We start from the raw sequence: 22,668 nt of genomic DNA on the forward strand, positions 1-22,668 counted from the left end.
TAACCAGATCAGGTTGCTCAGAGCCCCATCCAACCTGACCTTGAATGTTGCCAGGGATGGGGCCTCTACCACCTCTCTGGGCAACCTGTTCCAGTGCTTCACCGCCCTCATTGTAAAAAATTTCTTCCTTTTATCTAGTCTAAACATCATTTAGTTTCCCTTTGTCCTGACTTTAGGCCTTTGTGCCTCCTTGTCTTTGCAAATACCCCCTCACTGCAATCTCTCCAGAGTCGTCTGCTGTTCATGCTTTCCCACTAATGGCCTTTTGGCAGAAGCTAGAGTATAGGTATTGAGCTATTTTTATATGCCTTAAGAACTATGTACTGCCAAACAGAACAGAAGAGAAATTGCACTGTTTGAAATCTGCCTTTTTACAAAAAGTTAAAAAAGGTAAAGACTGAAATTTTAGAATTGGAAAATTATGTTTTGAAATAAATGTGTCACAAGATGGCTCTTACAAGAGGTAATATTTTGTTGTTTTTCAGCCTTCAAGTAAGAGCTTTGGTGTCCATGTTTTTGTCAAGAGTGACTTGGACACATAAAAGTTTAAGCTTTGACTTGCAGTGAAACTTAGCCCCTGAAAAACCAAATTCACTTTCAGAAATAGGATTTAAAAGCCTGTCTGACTACGGGTTTTTTTTATTTTTCTGAAAGAAAAAATAAGTTTAGACCATATTTAGACCTCCTGTTCTATGCATCTGGTTTTAATATTGTAATGCTTGAAAGTTGTTGAAAGCCTCATAAAATCAAGACAAGCTCAAAACCAAGTGTGTTTCTTGAAAATGTCTTCGCTAAGTTTGTTTAAATTAGTGTTACGTAGAAAGAGATATGAGTAACATGCTGGACAGAGGGTGTTTGCTGTACATGCATGCTTTTCTCCCTTACAATTTTAAATAAAAAGTTACCTTGACTTCATTAGCCTGCAATGAATTTCCTTTGCCTGAGTGAGGTAGATGGAGTCTGAACAGCTTTATTGCAGCAGTTCTTACTACATACTTAGGTACAGTATAGGAACTGTTGATCCATCTTTCAGTAACTAGTTGTACATAGGAGATAAGGCCCAAGTCAGGATGTTAATGAGCATATGCAGAGGTGCTTGCTTAGGCACTTTATGCTCTTTTTAGCTCAAGTTTGATGTGCTAATAGATTTCTAGGTACTTTTAGGAGGTGTTTGCTCTCTAAGACTTACAGTCCATATAAGTTCAGAATTGAGTGGAATTTAGACTGTCTGAATCTGAATATAGGTTTCGGGGGTTTTTTTCTCCTATTAATTCATTGTCATTTAGCACTGAAGTTATGTGGATATTGAGTATTGAAGGGAAGATAAATGCTTTTATATCTGATTCTGAAGATGGAAAGGAGGGTTATCCATCATGGAGAGTTTGAGTTGAATTTAAAAAAAAAAAAGTTCACTCAAAAACATAACTGAATAGGGAGGACAATGTCTGTCAATAACTTGTTCCTTTTATTTAAATGTGTAATGCTTCTCTTAGAGTAGCTGTTGCCTGTTGAAGGTAATTTTGTGGTAAACTATCTCTTCCAGATTACTAATTTTGCATGTTGAAATTATTGAAGTAACTTGTTCATCTTTGAGACTTACTGCTACTTACTAGTTCTTGCATTTTCTCTGTAGAAAGGTCAGCTTGGTAGACCAATTCTGGATATGCCCTACTGGAATGCAAAACCAGCACCTATGCCTAATATAGGCTCTAAATATGGACGCAAAGCAACATGGATTGGAGCGAGTGGAGACCAGACTTTTCTCCGGATCGACGAAGCTCTCATTAATTCTCATGTGCTTGCTACATCAGAGATATTTGCAAGCAGGCATATAATAGGCAAGAACTCTTCTAGAATATTTCAAATGCTTATAGACATACTGGAGAAAAAATAGCTTCAGTCATGCGAACAGTAGAGGAGCAACAAGTCAAAAACGTGAATGGAGGGAATTAAATACTTTGAGTTTTTAGTTATCCTGCACATGGTGATCCTAGCTCCTTTAGAAATGTAATTTTATTAAAAATAGGAATGTAAAAGTCTAAACTTTTCTTGCACTTAACTCTTACTATGGTTTATTTTTTGCTGTAGCAGTATGTATATTCTTCCTTACTACATTAATGCTTTATGCGTAGAAAATGCCACATAATGAGTGAAGTCTTCATGTTTTTCTGCTCTTTTTGCTCCCTGATCTAGGTTTGGTACCAGCTTCAATATCAGAACCTCCTCCTTTTAAATGTCTTCTGATAAACAAAGTAGATGGCAGTTGCAAAACATTCAATGATTCTGAGCAGGAAGACCTTCAAGGTTCTGGTGTGTGTCTGGATCCTGTCTATGATGTTATTTGGAGGCAAGTGTGGATTATAGCTACTAAAGTCATAGTACAGAAATCCTTTTTAAAATATTTTGGGAGGCTGGACATCTGGTTATTCTCATTTCCCTAGTAAATGAAAAACAATTTTTAGTCTTACGAGTATCTTTTTTCACATTTTTTTTTGATGATTAGTTCAAGTAAGCCCAAACCAAACATCTTCTCTTGCCCAAATTTTTTTCAGTTCTTTGCTTTTTTTTTATCATCCTCATTCCAGTCTCATGATGTTTGGGGGACCCCAATCTATTCCGCTTATTTACTCTTTTTATTCTTCTCTTACTTTCCTCCATCTACTTAACACTTTACTGAATATTTTAATTTTCTTGCCATTCCCAGCTTCCACAACCTTGTGTCTTAAATCTTCATGCTTCTCTCAGGTATTAGCAATTCAGACTTGCATAGCAGAAGGGGTAGAGTAATGATACTCTTTTCAGTTCTGACATTTTGAGAGGTCAAAATAAAGATACTTATTTAGATGGCATAGACATTCAAATTATGGTTGTATTTATTTCAGTCTTCGGGGTTAGTTGCTTTCAGCGGAGTCTTTGAGCAGGCATAAGCCCTTGTTGCAAAACAGAATCATAACATCCAATTATTCTGTAACGATTTAAAAGCTATGTTAGCCAGGATTTGGAAGAGAAATTTGAACTGTCATCCGAGTGCAAGTGATGGATGATATTTAAACTGTTTGGAGACTTAGGCAAAACAAGAATAGTCACTTACAGTTAGAATGAAGCAGGGAACCAGCTAGTCTGCGTTCATCTGGAAGAGATCATGTAGGATCATGTCTTTAAAAGATCATTGTGTCCATAGGCTGCTTGCATCCTTCTTTGGATATCTTAATCCAAAATTGAGATACAAGAACTTAATATCCACTTAACACTGAAGGATGCATATTTGCTAGGCATGTTCCTTTATGGTCTTTGAAGTTCCTTGGACGGCTGTAGTCCTGCTTTATGCACATCCCCAGGATTGTTTGAATCTCATTAGCTAGGTACCAGTTCTGACTTAAATTATGCCGCGATCTGAAATAAGGAAGAGTAGCACCCACATCCCTTAAAGCTCTTGGTCATAATAATATCAGCATGATTAAAACACACTGAAAGACTCAATTTACAAAAAATGCCGTTGTTGATGTCTATGGGAAAGCAGCAAGTTTCAGAGGAGAAAAGGTAATGACACTCAACTTGATGTAACACACTAAAATGGTTATTCATCTTGAGGAAGTTCAAAGTCACATGTTAAAAATATTATTATGGGTAAACATAGTTTGAGGTGTTTTATTGTCTTGCAAAATTTTGGGGGACTGTAGAACTAAATCTAGAGCTTAAATACTTAACTGAAGAATGAATTCTTGGAGGCTGTGTAGATTTATTTCTGTGTTATATCCCATTCTTTTTGATAGAAAATATTAAAACAGTCTAAAGAAGAGGCATGTTAATGAATATGCCTATTAGTAGTGAAATATTTGGTACATTAAGTATTATTCCTGGGCATTTTTATTCATGCCTATTTAAACGAAGGGGGCAGTTTCTCTGTACAGAGAGACACCATTCTTGATTATATGAATTTTGAAGATTTTCTTCACAGCTTTGTGACTTTCTAGTTAGCAGTGAAAAGTAGTGGAAGTGGTTAAATAATTTCGTATATATGTCTACATGTGCAAGTGTATAAGCTTGTACATTGCGAACTCATTGAAATCCTGAATACATATGGTGTCTTATATTTTTAGTTCAAACTATTTCTTTCTCCATTAGTTAGACCATCTTAGTCCCATTTGGATTTTTAGAACAGTATACCAAGTGAAAACTCCTTTTGTGCTTATTTAGAACACACCCATAGGCCTACGTCTTCTAACTGTTTCTTCCTTTACATAGTGATATCAAAGACTTTATTTTTTTTCATTTTCTTTTTCTCCATGTTACTCTATAGTATAGAAAAAGTCTTTGTATTCCCTTGTTTATGCTGCCCTTTTCTATAATCCCTTAAATACTCATAAGGTGATGTTATCCGTTTAAAAAAGCCCAAGCAAAATACATTGCATGTCTCAAAATCTTTTTACTCTTATTTGAAGGTGAGTAACCCTTTTACTTTCACTTGGCATCTTTATCATTTGTGAGCACATCTGCCATTATATCTAGTACTTTGCTAGTTACTTCATGCTTCTTAATAGATTATGCAGTTTTAATATTTATTAGCTTTGAAAAGTGTCTGACATTTTCTGTAATTACAATTTGTAAATCCATAATATGACTGTTTGACTTGCAGTACAATAAGAATGTTTTTGTGTCTTTCCATTTGCTAGTGTGTTAAGCTAGTAAAGTTTATATGTATTTGGTGTAATGATGTTCAATTTTAAGAGTTTGTACTAGCAGATCTACATTTTACATTAAATAGCTTATAAAATTTAATTATCAGTTAGATTTTTGTATTTTTTTTCAGTAGGTGAAAGGGTTTTTTTACTCTGTTTTGTCTTGCTCTAGGTTTCGACCAAATGCTAGGGAACTGTGGAGTTACAATGCAGTAGTTGCCGATTCCAGACTTCCCTCAGCTCCAGATATGCAATCCCGGTGTAGTATTTTGAGTCCAGAACTTGCTCTACCAACAGGTTCCAAAGCTCTAACCACCAGATCTCATGCAGCTTTGCACATTCTAGGTATACATTTATAGTTGATGAGTCAGAAGCTTAGATGAAATAAAGCAACATTACTTAATGCATAAATTAATTGTAATCTAACAGCTTTCTGACTTTTTTGAGTTAAAATTTTAGTTTGTAATCTTTCACCATTGCTCTTAACACTTATTATCTGTCTGATATGCATTAATTTTAATCAAAATAGTTATCTTCTGCCATCTTAATGATGCTAGAGGATTTTAGAGTTCTGATGGAACCTGCTACTAGAGGTCAGCAGAATAAAGTAAGAGACCTTCCTAGATGATCTTTTTGGACAGTCTGCAGGATGAAGTCAGTACTATTAAGTTAACCTAGACTTTTAAAAAGACAGGAAAATGTGCTCTTAAATAAGCTATTTTTATTTTAAAGTAAATGCAATACCTAAATTAGAATTTACACTCGGCAGTTTTGTATAATGGGGCACTAAGAGTGATAGGATTTCCTTTTGTAGTCTAAAAAGCTTACCAAATCAAAAAATAATCCCACTGTGTTCATGTATAAACTGGCCATATGCAACATATCTAATGCTTCAAAGCACAGCTTTGGAAGTTATTTTAGTTCACTTGCTCACTGATTGTGAAGAGTGATCAGTTCCTTGTCCTGCTCCCTTCATTGTGTGTTAGAGATGTGATAAATTTTAACTTGGAACAGTACTTTTTTGTGTCTGAGTCAGAGTAAGGCATGTTAGGTACCCATGTATATGAAACAAAATGCCTTTTATGAAGGCTCACAAATCTGCCCATAATTCAGTTACTACTTCAACTCTTTTTTGGTAATAAGGGAAATGTAAAAAGGAAAAAAAAATAGTGAAGGTGTTGCTGGCAATTTATTTACCATTGGAAAAGTTGCAAAGCAGATTTCTTGGTTATTTTGGAAAATGAATAAATTAAATTAAATTGATCTTCAATAACCAACCTTGAGATTCTACAGCAGTGACCCTGGACCTAATCAAAGCTATAATGATGTTCGATAGTATATATGTGGTTTGGGGACAAAACAGTTAGGTTGTTTTGATCTTTTTAACTAGTATTCATTTCCATTTCACTGATTATAAGCAACAATAAGAAATTTTGAGTTGTTCTTGGTTTTCCTTTCTTTTAGGTTGTCTTGATACTTTGGCTGCTATGCAGGACTTAAAAATGGGTGTAGCAAATACAGAAGAGGAGACTCAAGCAGTAATGAAAGTTTATTCTAAAGAAGACTATAGTATTGTTAACAGATTTGAAAGTATGTACACAGTAAAATTTTATAGCACAAACTGATCGGGCTTGTGGAATAAAAGACTGAGATCGATTAACTGTATTTTTGTTGGGTTTTTTTCTGCAGGTCATGGAGGAGGCTGGGGTTATTCAGCCCACTCAGTAGAAGCTATCCGTTTCTGTGCTGATACGGATATTTTGTTAGGTGGTCTTGGTCTTTTTGGTGGTAGGGGTGAATACACTGCTAAAATAAAGGTAAGTTTTTTGGTTTTGTTTTAAACAATATTATGTTTCAAAATCAGAACTTTAGAAATGCCACCTAAAACCATGACTAATTTTATTTCCTCATGAATGAGTGGTTTACTGTATATTAAAAGCATTAGTAATAGAACTAGAAGAAGGCTTCTCAGTGAGAAGTAATGAACATTGTGTAGGTAAGGTAGGTGAAGTAGAGATCTGAGAATTACTATTCTTAATTGTCAAGAATTGGCCCATTCTTACCTTCACTAAATGCTATGCCATCTTACAGGTGTCTCGAGCAGATATGGCAGTGGGTAGAATGGTTCTGTGATCTGTTTACACAAAGCTGAGGTCCATCTGCAGAAAATTGGTCTTGTGGGCTTCAAGTTAGAATCATGTCCTGTGTCAGAATGCATGAGGGACTGCTTCTCAAAAACAGAAGAAGAGTGCTTATCAGTAGATGAAATTCCTTTGGTACTAGCTGAGCCATCGCTTCCCACCATCCCTGCCACTTCTTTCTCAGACTGCTCTCTGGATAGCTTCTCAGCTGGGATTCTTCAGCTGAGAGTGAATGACACCAAACATACTTAACTCTGCTTTGTGCCAAACGTGAGGATGATTAGGGCTGGATCATGTGCGCTGATTTAAAATAAGCAAATAAATAAACCTGGCTTTGGATAAAAAAAGCTCACATAAACACAGTGTGATGACAGAGCTCTGGTTCCTGATAAGTAGCTTCTGTTCCTGCATTTAATAAGGATTTCAGAAACTCCCCGAAAGCCATTGTGAAAGAAGGATCTAATATCTGTCTGAGATTTATATTAGATGCGTATATTCAGAATATGTTATTGTTGCTACTTGTCATTTACTGGGTTATTGAGTTTTCTTTTTCTGTTTTTAGGTGAATAGGTATTAAGGTTTGTTTTAGGGAAATAGATGCATATGCTTTAGCACTAAAATTTGGATAAGACAACAGGAGATCCAAAATAAGTAGTTGTACTTTATTCTAGTTTAACACAATGACTGAGAGTGGCAAATGGTTAAGGAAAGCCAAGAAACTTAACAAAAAAAAAAAAAAAAGTGCATGACTAATGTTCGAATACTAAAGGAGTAACCCTATGAAAGCACTCTAGCATTATTTTTTCAATTTGTTTCTGGTTGTCTAGCATTAGCTTATAGCCAAGATAAGATTTGCCGGTCCTACCACAGATGAATTGCGTATTAAATAGGCATTTGCAAGAGAAGTCATAGACATGTATTGTGGTCCTCTTTCAAACTGATCAAACTGTAGAAGTGATTTTTGACTAAGAAACCCAAGTTCTTTTGAAAAGGGTATCATCTTTTGTCCTGGTCCAACTGTTTATGACACTGTTGACTAGTTCTGCTAAACAGTCAAGCTGTCCCTTTCCAGAGAGGTTGAGCATATCTTCAGTGCATTTAATCTATGACAGAAAGCTTGCACCTTCTGCCCAACTTTGCCTTTTTTAGATGCTCTGCATTTCACTTGCCTGCAAGATTTAGGGAGTTTCTCCACTTAAGCATATATCTGGGCATAAGGCTGGAAGGTCAGTGTCAGTTGCTATTTTTTTAAAAGTTAATGATATTACAAAATCCTGACTTCCAGGTGGGCATTTGCCTGTCAGTGGTAGTAGCTTAGTGGTTACTTTTGGGAAGGGGAAAGAATAGCAGTAGATGGTTTCCAGAATGCCAGAGAGCAAAAAGTGGTATTATGAGGTTTCTAACAGCTCAGACTTATTTTTACCTTTTTTCTTACTCCACCAGTTGTTTGAATTGGGTCCAGATGGGGGAGACCACGAGACTGATGGAGACCTTCTTGCTGAAACAGATGTCTTAGCGTATGATTGTGCTGCTAGGTAAGATGTTTTCCTTACCGACTTCTTGATCTTTACTTTTGCTTTCTTCATACATGTTTTAAAAACACTTTAAATATCAAGAGAGATGATGTACATCATTAGAAGTTTGTAGCAAGTGATGTAAAACTTACACTCAGAGTGTGTTGGGTAAAGTAGTAAAGCACCAAATACCACACCAAGACATTATGGTACTAAATTAAAAGAAGGAAAAATCATCTCACACTTGCCTTTGTATAAATCAAAGTCAAATCCCATATTCCTGTGATGAGAAGACAAGACAAACAAAATGTCACAGCAGCTCTTTTGAATATTTCTATCAAAAGGATGCTTTCAATCACAAATGGGTATTTGCAGTAAATAACTTATCATTAAACTTACTGCAATATGAAATTATCATAACCAAAAGAAGGGTTATTGTGCTTCAGCTCATTAGAATACAAGCAGTTATTGCCTGAAAGAGTTTGTACATATGGATGGGGTTAGCCATGTTTTAGCTGCTTTTTCTTTCCCTGTTATGAAATAATTTAACATTCAATTCATCCATGACTAACTCTTTTCCGTTTAATTCTTATGTATCAATACCCCTAAATATATATTCTATTATTCTTAAATAGTCATGTGTAATTCCTAAGAATTTATGTATAAGCTCTTGTAATTTACAAAATTTACCTAGAATTTTCTGAAATAAAAGAATATAATTAATCCTTTACTTGCAGTCTTTTATGTATTAAATGTAATTGGGCTTGTGTGTGTTAATTTAACTTAATCTCTCCTTACTCTGTTTGGCATTTGATATCTGATTGTTTCAAAATGCAAGAACAAGCTAGAGCTAGGCATTTGTAAGTCCTTCTGGATTTTTTTCATTACGACAATATTTTTCAACAAAATATTTTCAAATGTCGAATACAAATAGATACTTGAGATTAATAACTTAATTCCGTTAATTTTCAGTTTTCTTTTATAAGCAGGGTGTAATTTGTTAAAGATAAATCTAAAAACTAATTCACATATATCTTTCAAAATTTACTTCTCCCAGAGAGAAGTATGCAATGATGTTTGATGAACCAGTACTCCTGCAAGCTGGCTGGTGGTATGTAGCCTGGGCAAGAGTGTCAGGACCTAGCAGTGATTGTGGATCTCATGGACAGGCCTCTATTACTACAGATGATGGGTATATTTTTTTCTATATTTTTAAATCCAAAAGAAGATATCTAATATTGCTTGAATAACAATTGGATTATTTTTCTTTCAGTGTTGTATTTCAGTTTAAAAGTTCCAAGAAATCAAATAATGGTACAGATGTTAATGCAGGGCAGATCCCACAGTTACTCTACAGGTAATATTTTGATCTCTATTTAGAAAAATTTATTGACATGTTTTTTATACAGAGGCGCTGCTAAAGTAAGCTTATGTTTCATGAAATTATTATTGTATTAAGCTAAGGAAATCAGTATCTGAAAAATTTAGTGAAAACTTTGTGTCTTTGAGAAAAGTAATAAATCCATTATACCACCATTTATTTCTTTGCGTTTTTTCTTTAAGAGGTCATTTGTCATGTATTATGTTCTGAGACTTTCATTTAGTTCTGTGGAGCCTCATGATTTCATTGACATGGTTCATTTTTTTTGCTAGTTAGGAAGTATTCTATTTAGTAGGTCTCAGTTTCGGATCAGTATACTATCAAACAGATGATTTTAATGAAAAAAAAAAAAAACAAACCCAACCCCCAGACCTGAATTTTTTTTACAATAAGTTACCATAAATTTATTATTCCCATGATAAATGTTATGTAACTGTTTTAAAAAGCAAGAACTTTCACTGTATTGCTAATATATTTTTCAGATGTCCTCAGATACATACAAGACCTAACTTTTATATATATTTTTTATATCTTTTTTTCCCCCTTTCCCCACGTTGATTCTGAAACTTGGAATGTCTTCATACCAGTTCTCTTGCTATGTCCTTTCTAAGCACATCCTTTCCAGGGTCCCTTATCAGAACAGCTCACTTCTGCACGTAAGCTTTGTGTCCATAAACCCCTATCTCTCCAGAGGAAGCTTTCATTTTGCCTGATGCACATAAAGTCGTGGCATAACCTATTAATCATTTGGGTGACTTCTATGGAGAGATGGCTGTAGCCAAAGACAAAACAAGCCTTGGGGCCTCTGAAGGAAGGATGTGGCTGAAGAGCCATGAGTGGTGGCACAAAAAGAAACGTGCTGCAGTAACATGTGCTCCCTGTATTTTTTACCTCTGCATATATTTTACCTCCAGAAAACTGGTGTTCTTTTACAAATAACATTTCTAGTCTTAAAAATGTCATTTGAAAAAATAGAGTAAATACTTCTAACAATTTCATTTGTAATTAGATCTCGACTTTATTATCTGTTGTCACAATTCTGCCATTTGAACAGAATTCAAGATATTTGATTGCTGGTCTAGAATGATTGGGAACTAGAGGAAGTCATGTTGAAATGGAATATTTTTTGGATATTACTAACTTTTCTTCCACTTTTGTTCCACTTGAACAATACATAGAGTAAAAACTTGGTGCAGATTTCAAGTCAGTTCTTAAATTGTTCTTCCAGGCTGCCAACAAGCGATGGCAGTGCGTCCAAAGGAAAACAGCAAACCAGTGAACCTGTGCATATTTTAAAGAGATCTTTTGCCAGAACTGTCTCAGTGGTGAGTATTACCAAGAATCTTCTGTGTTTCCTACAAGTTCATTATACGTAGAAAACTGGAAGATGTATGTGTGGAAATAACTAAGGATTCTTTTCTGTCTGCTTTATCTATCAAGCAGAAGGTAGGTACAGTGCTATATAGATTTTTTTTTTTTTTTTTTTTTACTTTTCCTTGAGATTTCAGGTGTAAACTTAAACCTAAGCCAAGTTTGCTATTAACCTGAGGATGAGGGCCTAGAAATGTATTTGTTTACAAGGTTTGGTTTACTTTTCATGTGTAAGCTACTTAGATTTGGGGGACTTTGGGGTTGAGTTCATACTTGCAGGTTGTATTTCATCTACAAGACGTACTCCCTGCCAAGAAATTAATATTATCAGGCTTTTTAGAGTTTTGAGGGAGCTTTACTATATGCTCTCTTCCATGGCTTTTAAATTACTGTAATTAATTAATCATTGGTGAGATTCATCTTCCTCTTGCATGCATTCTAATATACATTGAGGTTCAGATAGCATTTAATTAAATTTTGATAAGCTGAGGTACGGAGTATTAATAGGCACAGTGAACTGCAACTATTAGTAGAAGATAGTCTGCAGTTCTTCACCTGCAGCAGGTGGTTAGTCAAATTCTGAAGAATACTGCATTAAGTTGAAATGCAATATTATAATGCAGGACAAGATCAATTCTGTCTTTGTGTTTTTGAAGTGCAGACCCTCCCTTATCTGTTACAAGCAATGATTATTTGATTTTCAGTTCCATCCTGGTTTATATTTTATACTGTCAGTATTCTCAGCTGGTAGTTACATTGAAGTTACTGCCTCCTTATGGACACTCATAGTCCAATTTTCTTAACCAGCTTGCTTTCTCTCATTTATGTATTCTCCATTTCTTCAGTATTCTGTAACGATCAGGATGATCTTCTGTTCGGGTTTCTTGTAGAAAAGTATTATCCACATGATTTGCATTTTTAGTAGTCATATTATCAACATATTAATAGCTACTCCTAATATATGTTTGTTTAAAAATATTTGCATTAAGCTATGAACTCCTGTGGCTTTTAATACTTCACATTGTGTCCTCCCTCTTCATTGCCTTGCTGCTGTTATCCCTCACCATAGATTTGAATTGGGGTAAGAGGAGAGTTTTGGCTTTCTGGAGCATTAGGCATTCTATAACTAACTTTGAGCAATCAGTCAGCTTGATTGTTGCAGCTTGAAGGTATACCTGCAGCTTGAAGGTATTCAATACCAAACACTTTTAGTTTGCCTTCTGAGGTACAACTTTATTAAACTACCAACCGCATTTAATAATAGTAGAAAGACACTTTTGGACAAACAAAACTTTTTAAATCCTCAAATTTCTTGTGGACTCCCATGTGCTTCTGTTGAATTTTCAAGTGCTGTAAATGTGAAATAGTTAATGATTCCTATGATCCTGCAGATCATAACTGTTTAAAAACAAAGTCAGACCTGATAAGTCTTTACTGCTATGACAGGAATGTATTCTGTTAAAAGTAGGTATTACACTATTCATATGCAGGCAAAGCAAGTAAAATTTACTGAAAAAATCTGTATTACAGGTGAATACAAGCAGTTGTTAGTTCTTAAATAACTGAGAGACTTCCACACATGTAATGTTATAACATGTTATAAATTACTTCTAGCATGATACTACAGTGAAGTATTCCCTATGTTCTCAGTGCTCTTTTTTTATTCTCAAGCAAATAGGTTTTGTGTGTTGTATGGTAGATGTGTATAGACATAAATACTTTCTCATAATAAACATGGATATAGATGCTATTTGTTTTTCATCTTATTCTGATGCTGAGTGTTCACTTTTGCTTTTAACACAAAATCTGTCTTCTGTATCCTTCATACCCCAAAATAGGAGTGCTTTGAATCTTTATTGAGCATTCTTCACTGGAGCTGGACAACACTGGTGCTGGGAGTTGAAGAACTTCGTGGACTTAAAGGATTCCAATACACTGCTACTCTTTTGGATTTAGAAAGGTTGCGTTTTGTGGGCACTTGCTGCCTGAGATTGCTGAGGGTCTATACTTGTGAAATATATCCAATATCAGGTATTCCTCTTAATTCACTTGTTTCATATTTATCAGCAAATAGTTATCTCCAGGACATTGAAAACTTGATCTAAGTATTCATGTAGGGTATGCTGTAAGTTGAATTTGCTTATACATATAGGTTTATTGACGCAATTAAGACACTGTCAGAAATGGGATATTTGCAGCAGTCTGCACAACCAAGCATCCAACACCACATGTTTACACTGTAACTCATGTCTATTCTAAAGTTAATTTGTTGTTTTGCTTTACAGTTGAGTTCTTTTGGATTATTTTGCATCTTTTTTCCCATTTCTGTACATAGTAGCTGCTGTAGTGGTGAGCACAATTTCATTTTGAAAGATAGTATCTGTTTTTCATGCCTGTAGTTTAACAACGCTCATATTAAAATGCAGCATGTATTATGAAAGACTGGAAAATTGGAAGTTTTTGATGCTCAGGTTTCTTCAAAGTAGTTTAACACCCTTCACTGTTTTAATTTTGAATTTAACTTCTCTGAATGTGGATTCATCAATGTTGCTAAATTCTAGTTGTTATATTTGCATGTAAAATTTACTTTTTTTATATGAAAATGTTTCACTTTGTACATTTAACACTCCTCTTTGTGTAACCCTCTAGCTACAGCTAAGGCGGTTGTAGAAGAAACCAGCAAACTAGCAGATTGCATTGGAAAAACTAGGACCTTGCTGAGAAAAATTTTATCTGAAGGAGTTGATCATTGCATGGTGAAGTTGGACAATGATCCACAAGGATACCTCAGTCAGCCCCTGAGTCTTTTAGAAGCTGTTCTTCAGGAATGCCATAATACATTCACAGCTTGCTTTCACTCATTTTATCCAACACCGGCTCTCCAGTGGGCATGTCTTTGTGACTTGCTGAATTGTTTGGATCAGGTACATTAAAATGGCACAAGTAAATATTACAACTTACCTTGCCCTTTTGCTCAAAGGGAAGCCAAGTGGTATTTAAAACCTTTATTCCTTTTTTGTGTTTATCCTGGTTTGCAACTTGAATTCTGCTGTGGTTTGGTTTTTTTAATAATTGGGGTTTGGTTTGGGGTTTTTTTGTTTGTTTTTAAAACATATCAAAGTTCAACAAGAGCCTAGGAACTTCTGTCTCTCTTAGCAGTAAGATTCTCTCTGGGACAGTGAAAAAAATTTGTGGTGCTGGTAACTGTCAGCACCTGCTTTTTCAGTGTTGAGGCCATGCCTTATATGTGATTACTTTTGCTGCACGTTGCTTAGGAGCATACATTTGACATTTTTTGTACTTGTAACTAATACTTGAATGATTTCTCATTATTCAATTTTACAACAGTGGTCTGATCCAGCAAAGTACATGAGAAGCTGGGAGTATTATTCTATAATCAACAACTTTCTTCCAAGTATCTTGCTTGTTGTGAATGAACATCCCATATCTAAACGGTCTAGTTGCTTGCATTGATTGTGGTGAGATATAAGCAATTTGATGCTTTGCATGAAAATTCATTTAGCATATAAACACTCAAGGAAGAATCAGTTCTTTAATATATTATTCTAATTAAATTGTTTGATTAATTATGATAAGTGCTTTCTTTTGAAAGGGTGCCACAATTTCAAAAGTAATTTTAAATGGCTTTATTACTTTAAAACATGTCAGCCAACAAATTTTAATTACTCCAATTTGAAAGATCTAAATAGAAGCTCATGAGAGAAGATAATGTAAAATTCACAGGAAAGCTAACAATATATGAAATGTTTAATCTAAATTATTTTTATAATTACTATAAAACTGGAAAGTTCCTTTCAAAAGTAGTTTCTCCCTCATTTACTTTGAATGCAATGGTGCCATTCTATTAATTTCTTTTTATGTTTTCAGGACATCCAGGAAGCAAACTTCAAAACCTCCAGTAGCCGGCTTCTTGCTGCTGTTATGTCTGCTCTCTGCCATACTTCAGTAAAACTGACCTCTATCTTTCCAATTGCTTATGATGGAGAGGCGTTGCTGCGATCAATGGTCAAACAAGTCAGCACTGAGAATGACTCTGCTCTGGCCCATCGTTTTCCTCTCTTGGTTGCACACATGGAAAAACTTAGTCAGGTTAGAATATATTCTAAAAATGTAACAACTTGTTTTACTTCGCAACAGTATACAGTTATGTAAGTTGAAGTTTTAGCTTTATAAGGATGTAGCTCAACTTGTCTCAGTTTTTCTGTCTAAAAGGCTTGGTTCAAACTTATTATTTTATCCAGTTTTTATCTTTTGGTCTGAATATTCCAATTATTTCTTGTTTGGAGAATGTCTAGGCAAAAATTATTCTTATTTATTTTGGAATATTAAATTGGCAGAAATATAGTTTAGAGTTGTCTTCCGTTGCATAGTGTTTTCTGCAACAGTTTTTCAGCTTTTTCGTGTGATCACAAGAATGAACATGTGGATAGATTCAGTGTTTTGAGGAAGAGTCAACACAGCTTTGGTAATAAAAAGTTATGTCTCAAACTGCAGTTTTTAAAGGTGTCAACAAGCAGACAAGGGAAGCCTGGTTCATACAGTTCTATCAAAGGTTATTAAACAATTTCCTAATCAAGGGCTCTCAAATGCTGTATTTCTGCAGTTTTGTTATTCCAGAATAGATTTACAGGAAAGAAAAGGGTAAAGATGATAATCAAAGATATGGGACTAGTAAATAGTATTCTTCACTTTAGAAGACAAGAGGGGTAAGATATTACAAAATTATGAATGATGCATGAAAGGTAAATAAAGGATAATTGTTGAGTCTTCCAATACCGAAAATTTTGGGCAACCAGAGTCCTTAGCAAAAGGTAAATTCAAAAGATTGCTGTTCTTCATAAAATACACAGTTAAGCTGTGGAATATATTCCTGTAGGCTATTGTTATGCTAAAAACTTCCACAGACTTAGAAAGCACCTGCACAAATTTAATGAAGAAAAAAATCACCAAAAGCTATTAAATGTAAAGGTAATATTTCCATCTTGGGTACAGCTGCCTCTTCACTGCTAAAGATAGAAAGAGTTGTGTGCAGGTACCTGTATAGATTTGCTTGACCTGATTGTCTTCCCTGTCCGTTCACTACTTGGATATTTTTGGGAGACAGAATGGTGAGAAAGACAAACCTTTGATTTCCATCAATAGAGCTGATTTTATTTTTCCTTATTGGGAATGACTTTCAGTATTGATACCTTTTGAAAAACAGTGGATGTCACTGCTAGGTAGAAGACACAGTAGATGCCTACGCTTAGATTTGTTTCACAGTGTTTGTTCAGTAAAGCAAGAACTGTTTTTATAAGCATCCCACCACTGGTTTTATCTTACCTGTTTACACAGAAGATTCTCATTGCGAACATCAAAGCCAAAAAGCTTTTGAGTTTCTTTTTAGACAATAACATAAGGAGTTCCATAGGTAACTATATATCTGTAGTATTCTAACATAAGCTTTGTAGATAGTATGGCAAGGAGGGCTATAAGAAAAGCTCTCTCCTCAGAAGGACACCTACATATCTTTCCAGTGCAATAAACAAAGTTGACACCACTTCATTCTGGAAATTAGAATATTAATCAGTTTTTGACAAAGGAATACATACTATGATAGCTTGTAGAATTTTTAATATTTTTTTATTTTTTACCCTCTAGACATTTCTTATTTTTAAGAAGTTATGGATTTTTCAATTCTCTAATGCTTATAAAATGTGAAAATCAAAGTGTTTATTTTTAAACTAAGAACAATATAATTTGTCATTTTTCTCTTTATAATGCAGAGCGAAGAAAATGTTTCAGGGATGACAAGCTTTCGGGAAGTGCTGGAAAAGATGTTGGTCATTGTTGTTTTACCAGTACGGAACAGCCTTAGAAGAGAAAATGAACTTTTCTCTTCACATCTGGTTTCTAATACTTGTGGGTTGCTTGCTAGTATTGTGAGTGAGCTTACAGCATCGGCATTAGGATCTGAGGTAAAGCTTCCATAAAGTCATTACTAGAAGTCTTTCAGGACAAGTATATTATGAATGCGATACAGGCTGTGGCAGGAGTTATATAGATGTGCAGATCTCTCACAGATGCTGAATTCTCAGTAGCTTTCAGATGTTTAACATAAATTTAAAAGCATGTGTTCACTGTGTTAATGAAGTACTACTTCATTATGGCTGCAGAATACTGCAAATTGTTTACAAAATAGCAGTTTTCTTTTCAGTGCTTCTCTTTTTGTGTGCATGTCTCTGCACGTATACACTCAAAATAGATTTGTTCAGTGCTCGCTGGAGGCAGTGCCACATACCTGAGCATCTCTGTGCCTCTCATGGTATCATGGGTGCCTTGTGTGTTCTAATCCTATCTGCTTTTTATTATGGCTCAGAATCTATAATGTGTTTTGTTTATGCATTGCGTCTTCCTTCTTTATATGTAAGATACTCCTTATACATGTCTTCCTTTATGTATTCAATATTATATGTGTATTATATTTGTCTATATTGCTAGGCTTTTTCCAGTTTATTTGCTTTATAGTTGAAATTGAGAGCGGTACTGAGTTCAACCTCTTAAAATCCAGAGGTTCAGAATCACACGCAGAAGTCCCCTTTAATGAGGCTATAATGTCATTAAATGATGGAAATTTACTTGATTTTATTAAAGGGATGTCACTGTCTCTGTACTATTAGCAGACTTTTTTCACAGAAAGAACCAAGGTTTTGATAACATCTTGATTAAAGATGTTTTTATTATTACATAAAATCTGTATCTGTCCGTCCTTAATCTTGACCTTACCTAAGGCAGAAATACCTAACTCTTTTTGAAGCACAGTTAAGCTATATTTTGTGCTAATTCATCGTATAAAATATATGTTTAAATACTTGAAAAAATTAGGAATCAGATTTCTAAATATTCCTAGTTAATTCCCAATTACCAGGTATTACATTATCTTTTTAATTTTTAGTCGACATTGAATAGAAGCCCTAGTAGTGGCATCTTCTGTGTTTCATCAGTTGACTTTTAAAATTTGCCCAGTTGAAAATCTGGTAATTTAATTCACTTAACTTTTCTTTATTAAAGTTGTCTAACATTTAGAAGTTAACTTTTTCTGGTGCTTTATTTAACTTTCTACAGGTTGATGGGCTGAACTCTCTCCATTCTGTCAAATCCACTCCAAACCGATTCACTAAAACAAGTCAGGGAAGAAGCTGGAACACTGGGAATGGATCCCCTGATGCAATATGTTTCTCTGTCGACAAACCTGGTGTAGTTGTAGTAGGATTTTCTGTTTATGGTGGAGGAGGAATTCATGAGTATGAGTTGGAGGTATTAGTTGATGATGTAAGTACTGCATTTGAGAAAACAATTTGAACGAAAGTAACCTCAAGAGTTTTTCAGGATACATTTTTCAAAGTAATACCGTAATATTCTTATACAGTCTAGTCTACCGGTAAAACAGTGCACTGGTAGTAGGTTTTTTTGTTTTGCTTGTGATGGTGATTTTTGTGGTATTGGAAGCTAAGTACCATATCCAGTAGGGTCCTTATCTTGGTTATGGTCTTGAAATCTTACTTTATTACAAATAATATTTGAAGTATACTGGGCTTCCGACTTCTTGGAGCCAAACATTCATTAATACCCATTATCTCTCTGCAAAATGCAAAGAAAAATAAGAAATAAAGGAGACCGAGTTAAAACATTTTAAACCAAAAATTGAAGAAAGGGGTAGCCTATCAGCATGGTCAGGCTTATAGCCACAGGTGTTCCATGTGTTGTTGAGGTACTCTCTTAGAAGAAACATGAAACTGTATTGTATGTTCTTGTAACGAAGAAAAACCTCTGCTCTTCTACACCCAGTTATTCACTTTAACCACCTGTTCTAATCTCTTCTAAAAGGCAAGCATAGGTTGCTATGGGAAATTAACCTCTCTGTTCAGTAATTTCCTTTTTAGCAGAAAAGCTTTACTGTTGACTCTGAACAGGTTTTTCAGCTTTGTTTTATTTGTAATGCTGTGTGTAACAATTTAGGCAAGAAAACATAACTTACACAATTGCATGGATGTGTCATGTATTTACATTATAAATGTATTAAAATGACTTTGTTTCTTTGAATCAGAGTGATCATACTGGAGATTCAACTCATTCTCATAGATGGACATCTTTAGAGTTGGTTAAAGGAACTTACACCACAGATGATTCTCCCAGTGACATAGCTGAAATCAGACTTGACAAAGTTGTGCCATTGAAGGTAAATAAGAAGTGTGCATCTGTAAGTTTCACATGACTTCTTTAGATAACAAAAATGAGAATTTTCAATGTAAATTGTTTTTTTGTGTACACACTTACAAATTAATCTTGACATGTTTGCTTTATAAATTTTCAATTTCACCCTGTAACTGAAAATTTCAAATCCCAGCAGCAAAAAGAAATTGTCTTAATTATTATAATAGCATAAGATAGGTTGCAATTGCTTAGTAATTTAGAATATCCTTGAATGTGCAACCTTTTTTTGTTCAATTTGGTAGCTAATTTTCTTGGGTACCCGCTCACTCTTAGAAGCAATATTTTACTGAAGCTATGGTCCATAGTTCGGGAACACGGACTAACTTTGATTTTTGTTAAATGCTGGATCTTTTTTGGTTAATTTATTTTTTTGAGTGCTTTGAAGGACTTTTCAGACTCTCCAGTATTAATGTAAAATAATAGCTTTCATGATACCATGAAGCCTAACTTACATACTTGTTTTATACTGTGTGCTGTTTTTGGCTCTCCTTTTTAAGGAAAATGTGAAATACGCAGTTCGTTTGAGGAATTATGGAAGCCGGACTGCCAATGGAGATGGAGGCATGACTACAGTTCAGTGTCCAGATGGTGTAACATTTACATTTAGTACATGTAGTTTGAGCAGTAATGGCACAAACCAAACGCGAGGACAAATTCCACAGATTCTTTATTACAGGTTTGTGCGTTGTCATGATTGTGAATAAAACTACCATAGTGCTATTATACTGCATGTACTTTTGAGAAGTAACAGAAATAAATACATCTGGAGTGTGTTTGAGGAAAGAGTTTCTTTAACAGCAATATTGTGTTCTTCCAGCGTAGTTTCAGTGTTATTTAGTGAAGGCAGTTTTCAGGACACCAGTTGTACTTACTGGTGCCACTTCCAGTCCTGTTTTAGATTCTCTTCTTTTTTTGGCTTGGCAAATAATTTGATGGTTGACCTCTTTTACAAAGTCCATTGTCTACTGTTTTAAAGCTGTAATATGGGAGACTGGTAAGAGGCAATACTTCAATCTCTTTTTTTCCTATAGCCTAAGAGGTTTTTGAGAGACTACTCACTGGAGTGTTTATCTCTGATTTCATTCAGTTCCTCTGTTGCCAGAAAGGATTGCAACATGTAGTGAAGAAAGTTCTGTTTCTATAGGAACTGTCTCCTCTCTTACTGTAGAGTTCTAAAGGTATAAAAGGAGAAATTGCAACTGCCCAAAGAAAATCAATTGAAACATCTGACTGTCCTGCAGGGAAGCTTTATTTTAGCCTTTTAGGATGATAGTAAGAATTCACGGAAAGTATTGCTTTCATTTTTGAGGTGCTTACCCTGATATGCATGAAGACATGATTTTCAAAATGTGGCAGCACCTGAACGTATGAATTACTGCCATTATCTGTACAGCAAAAAAATGTGTCACGACTTACTCAGATCTCAATTTTTGTGTAAAAGGCTGATCAACAGTAGATCCAAGGAGTAAAAGAAGCAAGGAATATTAATTTACTCTGATATTTAATTACGTGCAAGATATAGCTACCTAATAAAAGATGAAGAGGATAAAATAAGTAATGCTACAACAAATGATGTGTTTTGGACTAACAATCACAAGAACATGTTGCTCTGAAGAAAGTTTTAAAGGAGCTAAAATACGAAGAAATAAAGTTGCTAGCAAAATTATAGTAACAATATATTTGAAGATACAGGGTAGTTCTAAACATGTTTTAAAAAACGTGAATTGGCTGTACTCAAAAGACTCAAAGATCCAGCTCGTCATTGATAGCTTATCAAAGAATAGAATTGCAGTGGTGCATATCACGATACTTTCGTTGATTTAGTTCTCCTGGAATCCTGGACATCTGTGTTTGGGGAATCCCTCCAGCATTTGGAAGAATTTTATTTTGAAGTATCATAATTATGAAGCATCATATTATGTAAGAAGGAGGAAAGAAGGCAAGGAAAACATTTAGTCCCACTCCTAGAATTTCTGCTTCTGTATAAGCAAAAGAGGGAATAAAGGACAAATAACAATTTCTTAGATTTCAGAAATGCAAAGGACATAAAACTTCAGTAAATGGAAGTTTCAAAGCATTCTAACTTGATAATAAGCTAACGTATGGCAAAAAAACCACACCAAAATGCTGTCTTCTGAACGGTCTCAGGTTTTTTTGTTTCAACTGTGATAAAATTCTAAGAAGCTTTTGAAGGACCTTAATGGCACAGCTCAGAACTGTTACAGAATAAATTAAGTTTTGTTTGGAAAATTTGCAGACTGCTGCCTGTAGTCACAATGCCTTTTGAAGTTTGCTTGGACAACAGAAACGTAAATGTTTTCTGTTGAATGACTATGGTTATGAACTTAGCCAGTTTGAGGATTCCCAGTTTGATATATAATGACCTGAGGTTTTGATTTGTCTATAGTAAAGGAACAAATGTTCAGTCAGCTATTATAGAAGAGAGCTTGTAAGATTACGCTCAATTTTGTTTGAAGGATGCTCAGATACAAGTAGAATTGTTGCTTATGTAAATGCCAAGAAAAGCCATACCAATAGAAGTGCATTAACGCACTTCTGATTAGAGCAGAAATACTTTGGGAGGATTTGTTGGAACTGTACCAGTTGGAATTGCACCCACTGTCAGTCACTAATAAATTCAAATTAAAAAGGCTTGAGGCTGACAGCAAAACTACTATTCTAGGACACATTGACAAAAAAATCTTTTTGTAAGAGTGGTTAATGTAAGTCACAGAGAAGGATAGGTATCCTTGTTGTACATTGAACTGGTCCAAGTAAAGTTTTTGAGCATTCTGAGGTGCCAGTCCTGGAATCTTAATGTTCTAGAATGATGTGTTGAAAGTTCAAATCTTTCTGGACAAACATAAGAAATCCAAAAGAGAATGGGAGATGCTGCTTTATGTGATGACTAAGTGATTCTGGTTGTCTATGCCAAGGCTGAATCACTATCATATTGAGGGCTTGAATTACTTTATAATTATCATTTGACTGCTTTGAAAAAGCAAATCAAACCAGATCTTTTATATACCATATTGAAATAGTTTTATGCATAATGTTGTTTAGGAGAACCTAATTTGACATAGAGTGGATTTCAAAAGGGTAAGCCTAAGATTGTATTTCAAAACCAAAATTAATCTTTAGAATAGGGAGGGAGAATCTTTTTCCCCTGTTATGATACTGCAGAAATACCCATTGAAAGAGTTTTGTACTCATTTCTGTACTACATTTAGTGTTGCTCTATTTTTATAAAAGTAGGTGGTTGGGCTTGGAAGAGCATAGCAATTAATATATTTCTGTGGTTTGAAAGG

The 22,668-nt window shown here is 34.7% G+C and overlaps 1 protein-coding gene across 9 annotated transcripts in view; it reads left to right on the top strand.

Moving 5' to 3' along the window:
• Positions 1-22,668, top strand: part of MYCBP2 (MYC binding protein 2) — a 211,490-nt gene that overhangs the window by 92,252 nt on the left and 96,570 nt on the right. For all 9 annotated transcript variants that reach the window (XM_075720658.1, XM_075720664.1, XM_075720685.1 and 6 more), the window contains 16 exons: positions 1,634-1,838; positions 2,194-2,347; positions 4,852-5,024; positions 6,144-6,269; positions 6,369-6,496; positions 8,264-8,355; positions 9,392-9,526; positions 9,608-9,691; positions 10,944-11,040; positions 12,925-13,117; positions 13,736-14,010; positions 14,975-15,196; positions 16,873-17,064; positions 18,212-18,418; positions 19,194-19,325; positions 19,858-20,036. In XM_075720658.1, coding sequence (XP_075576773.1) covers positions 1,634-1,838; positions 2,194-2,347; positions 4,852-5,024; positions 6,144-6,269; positions 6,369-6,496; positions 8,264-8,355; positions 9,392-9,526; positions 9,608-9,691; positions 10,944-11,040; positions 12,925-13,117; positions 13,736-14,010; positions 14,975-15,196; positions 16,873-17,064; positions 18,212-18,418; positions 19,194-19,325; positions 19,858-20,036 — 2,594 coding nt within the window. The remainder of the gene's footprint in view (positions 1-1,633; positions 1,839-2,193; positions 2,348-4,851; positions 5,025-6,143; positions 6,270-6,368; positions 6,497-8,263; positions 8,356-9,391; positions 9,527-9,607; positions 9,692-10,943; positions 11,041-12,924; positions 13,118-13,735; positions 14,011-14,974; positions 15,197-16,872; positions 17,065-18,211; positions 18,419-19,193; positions 19,326-19,857; positions 20,037-22,668) is intronic.

Source organism: Pelecanus crispus, chromosome 1, assembly GCF_030463565.1.
Source record: "Pelecanus crispus isolate bPelCri1 chromosome 1, bPelCri1.pri, whole genome shotgun sequence".
Taxonomy (NCBI): domain Eukaryota; kingdom Metazoa; phylum Chordata; class Aves; order Pelecaniformes; family Pelecanidae; genus Pelecanus; species Pelecanus crispus.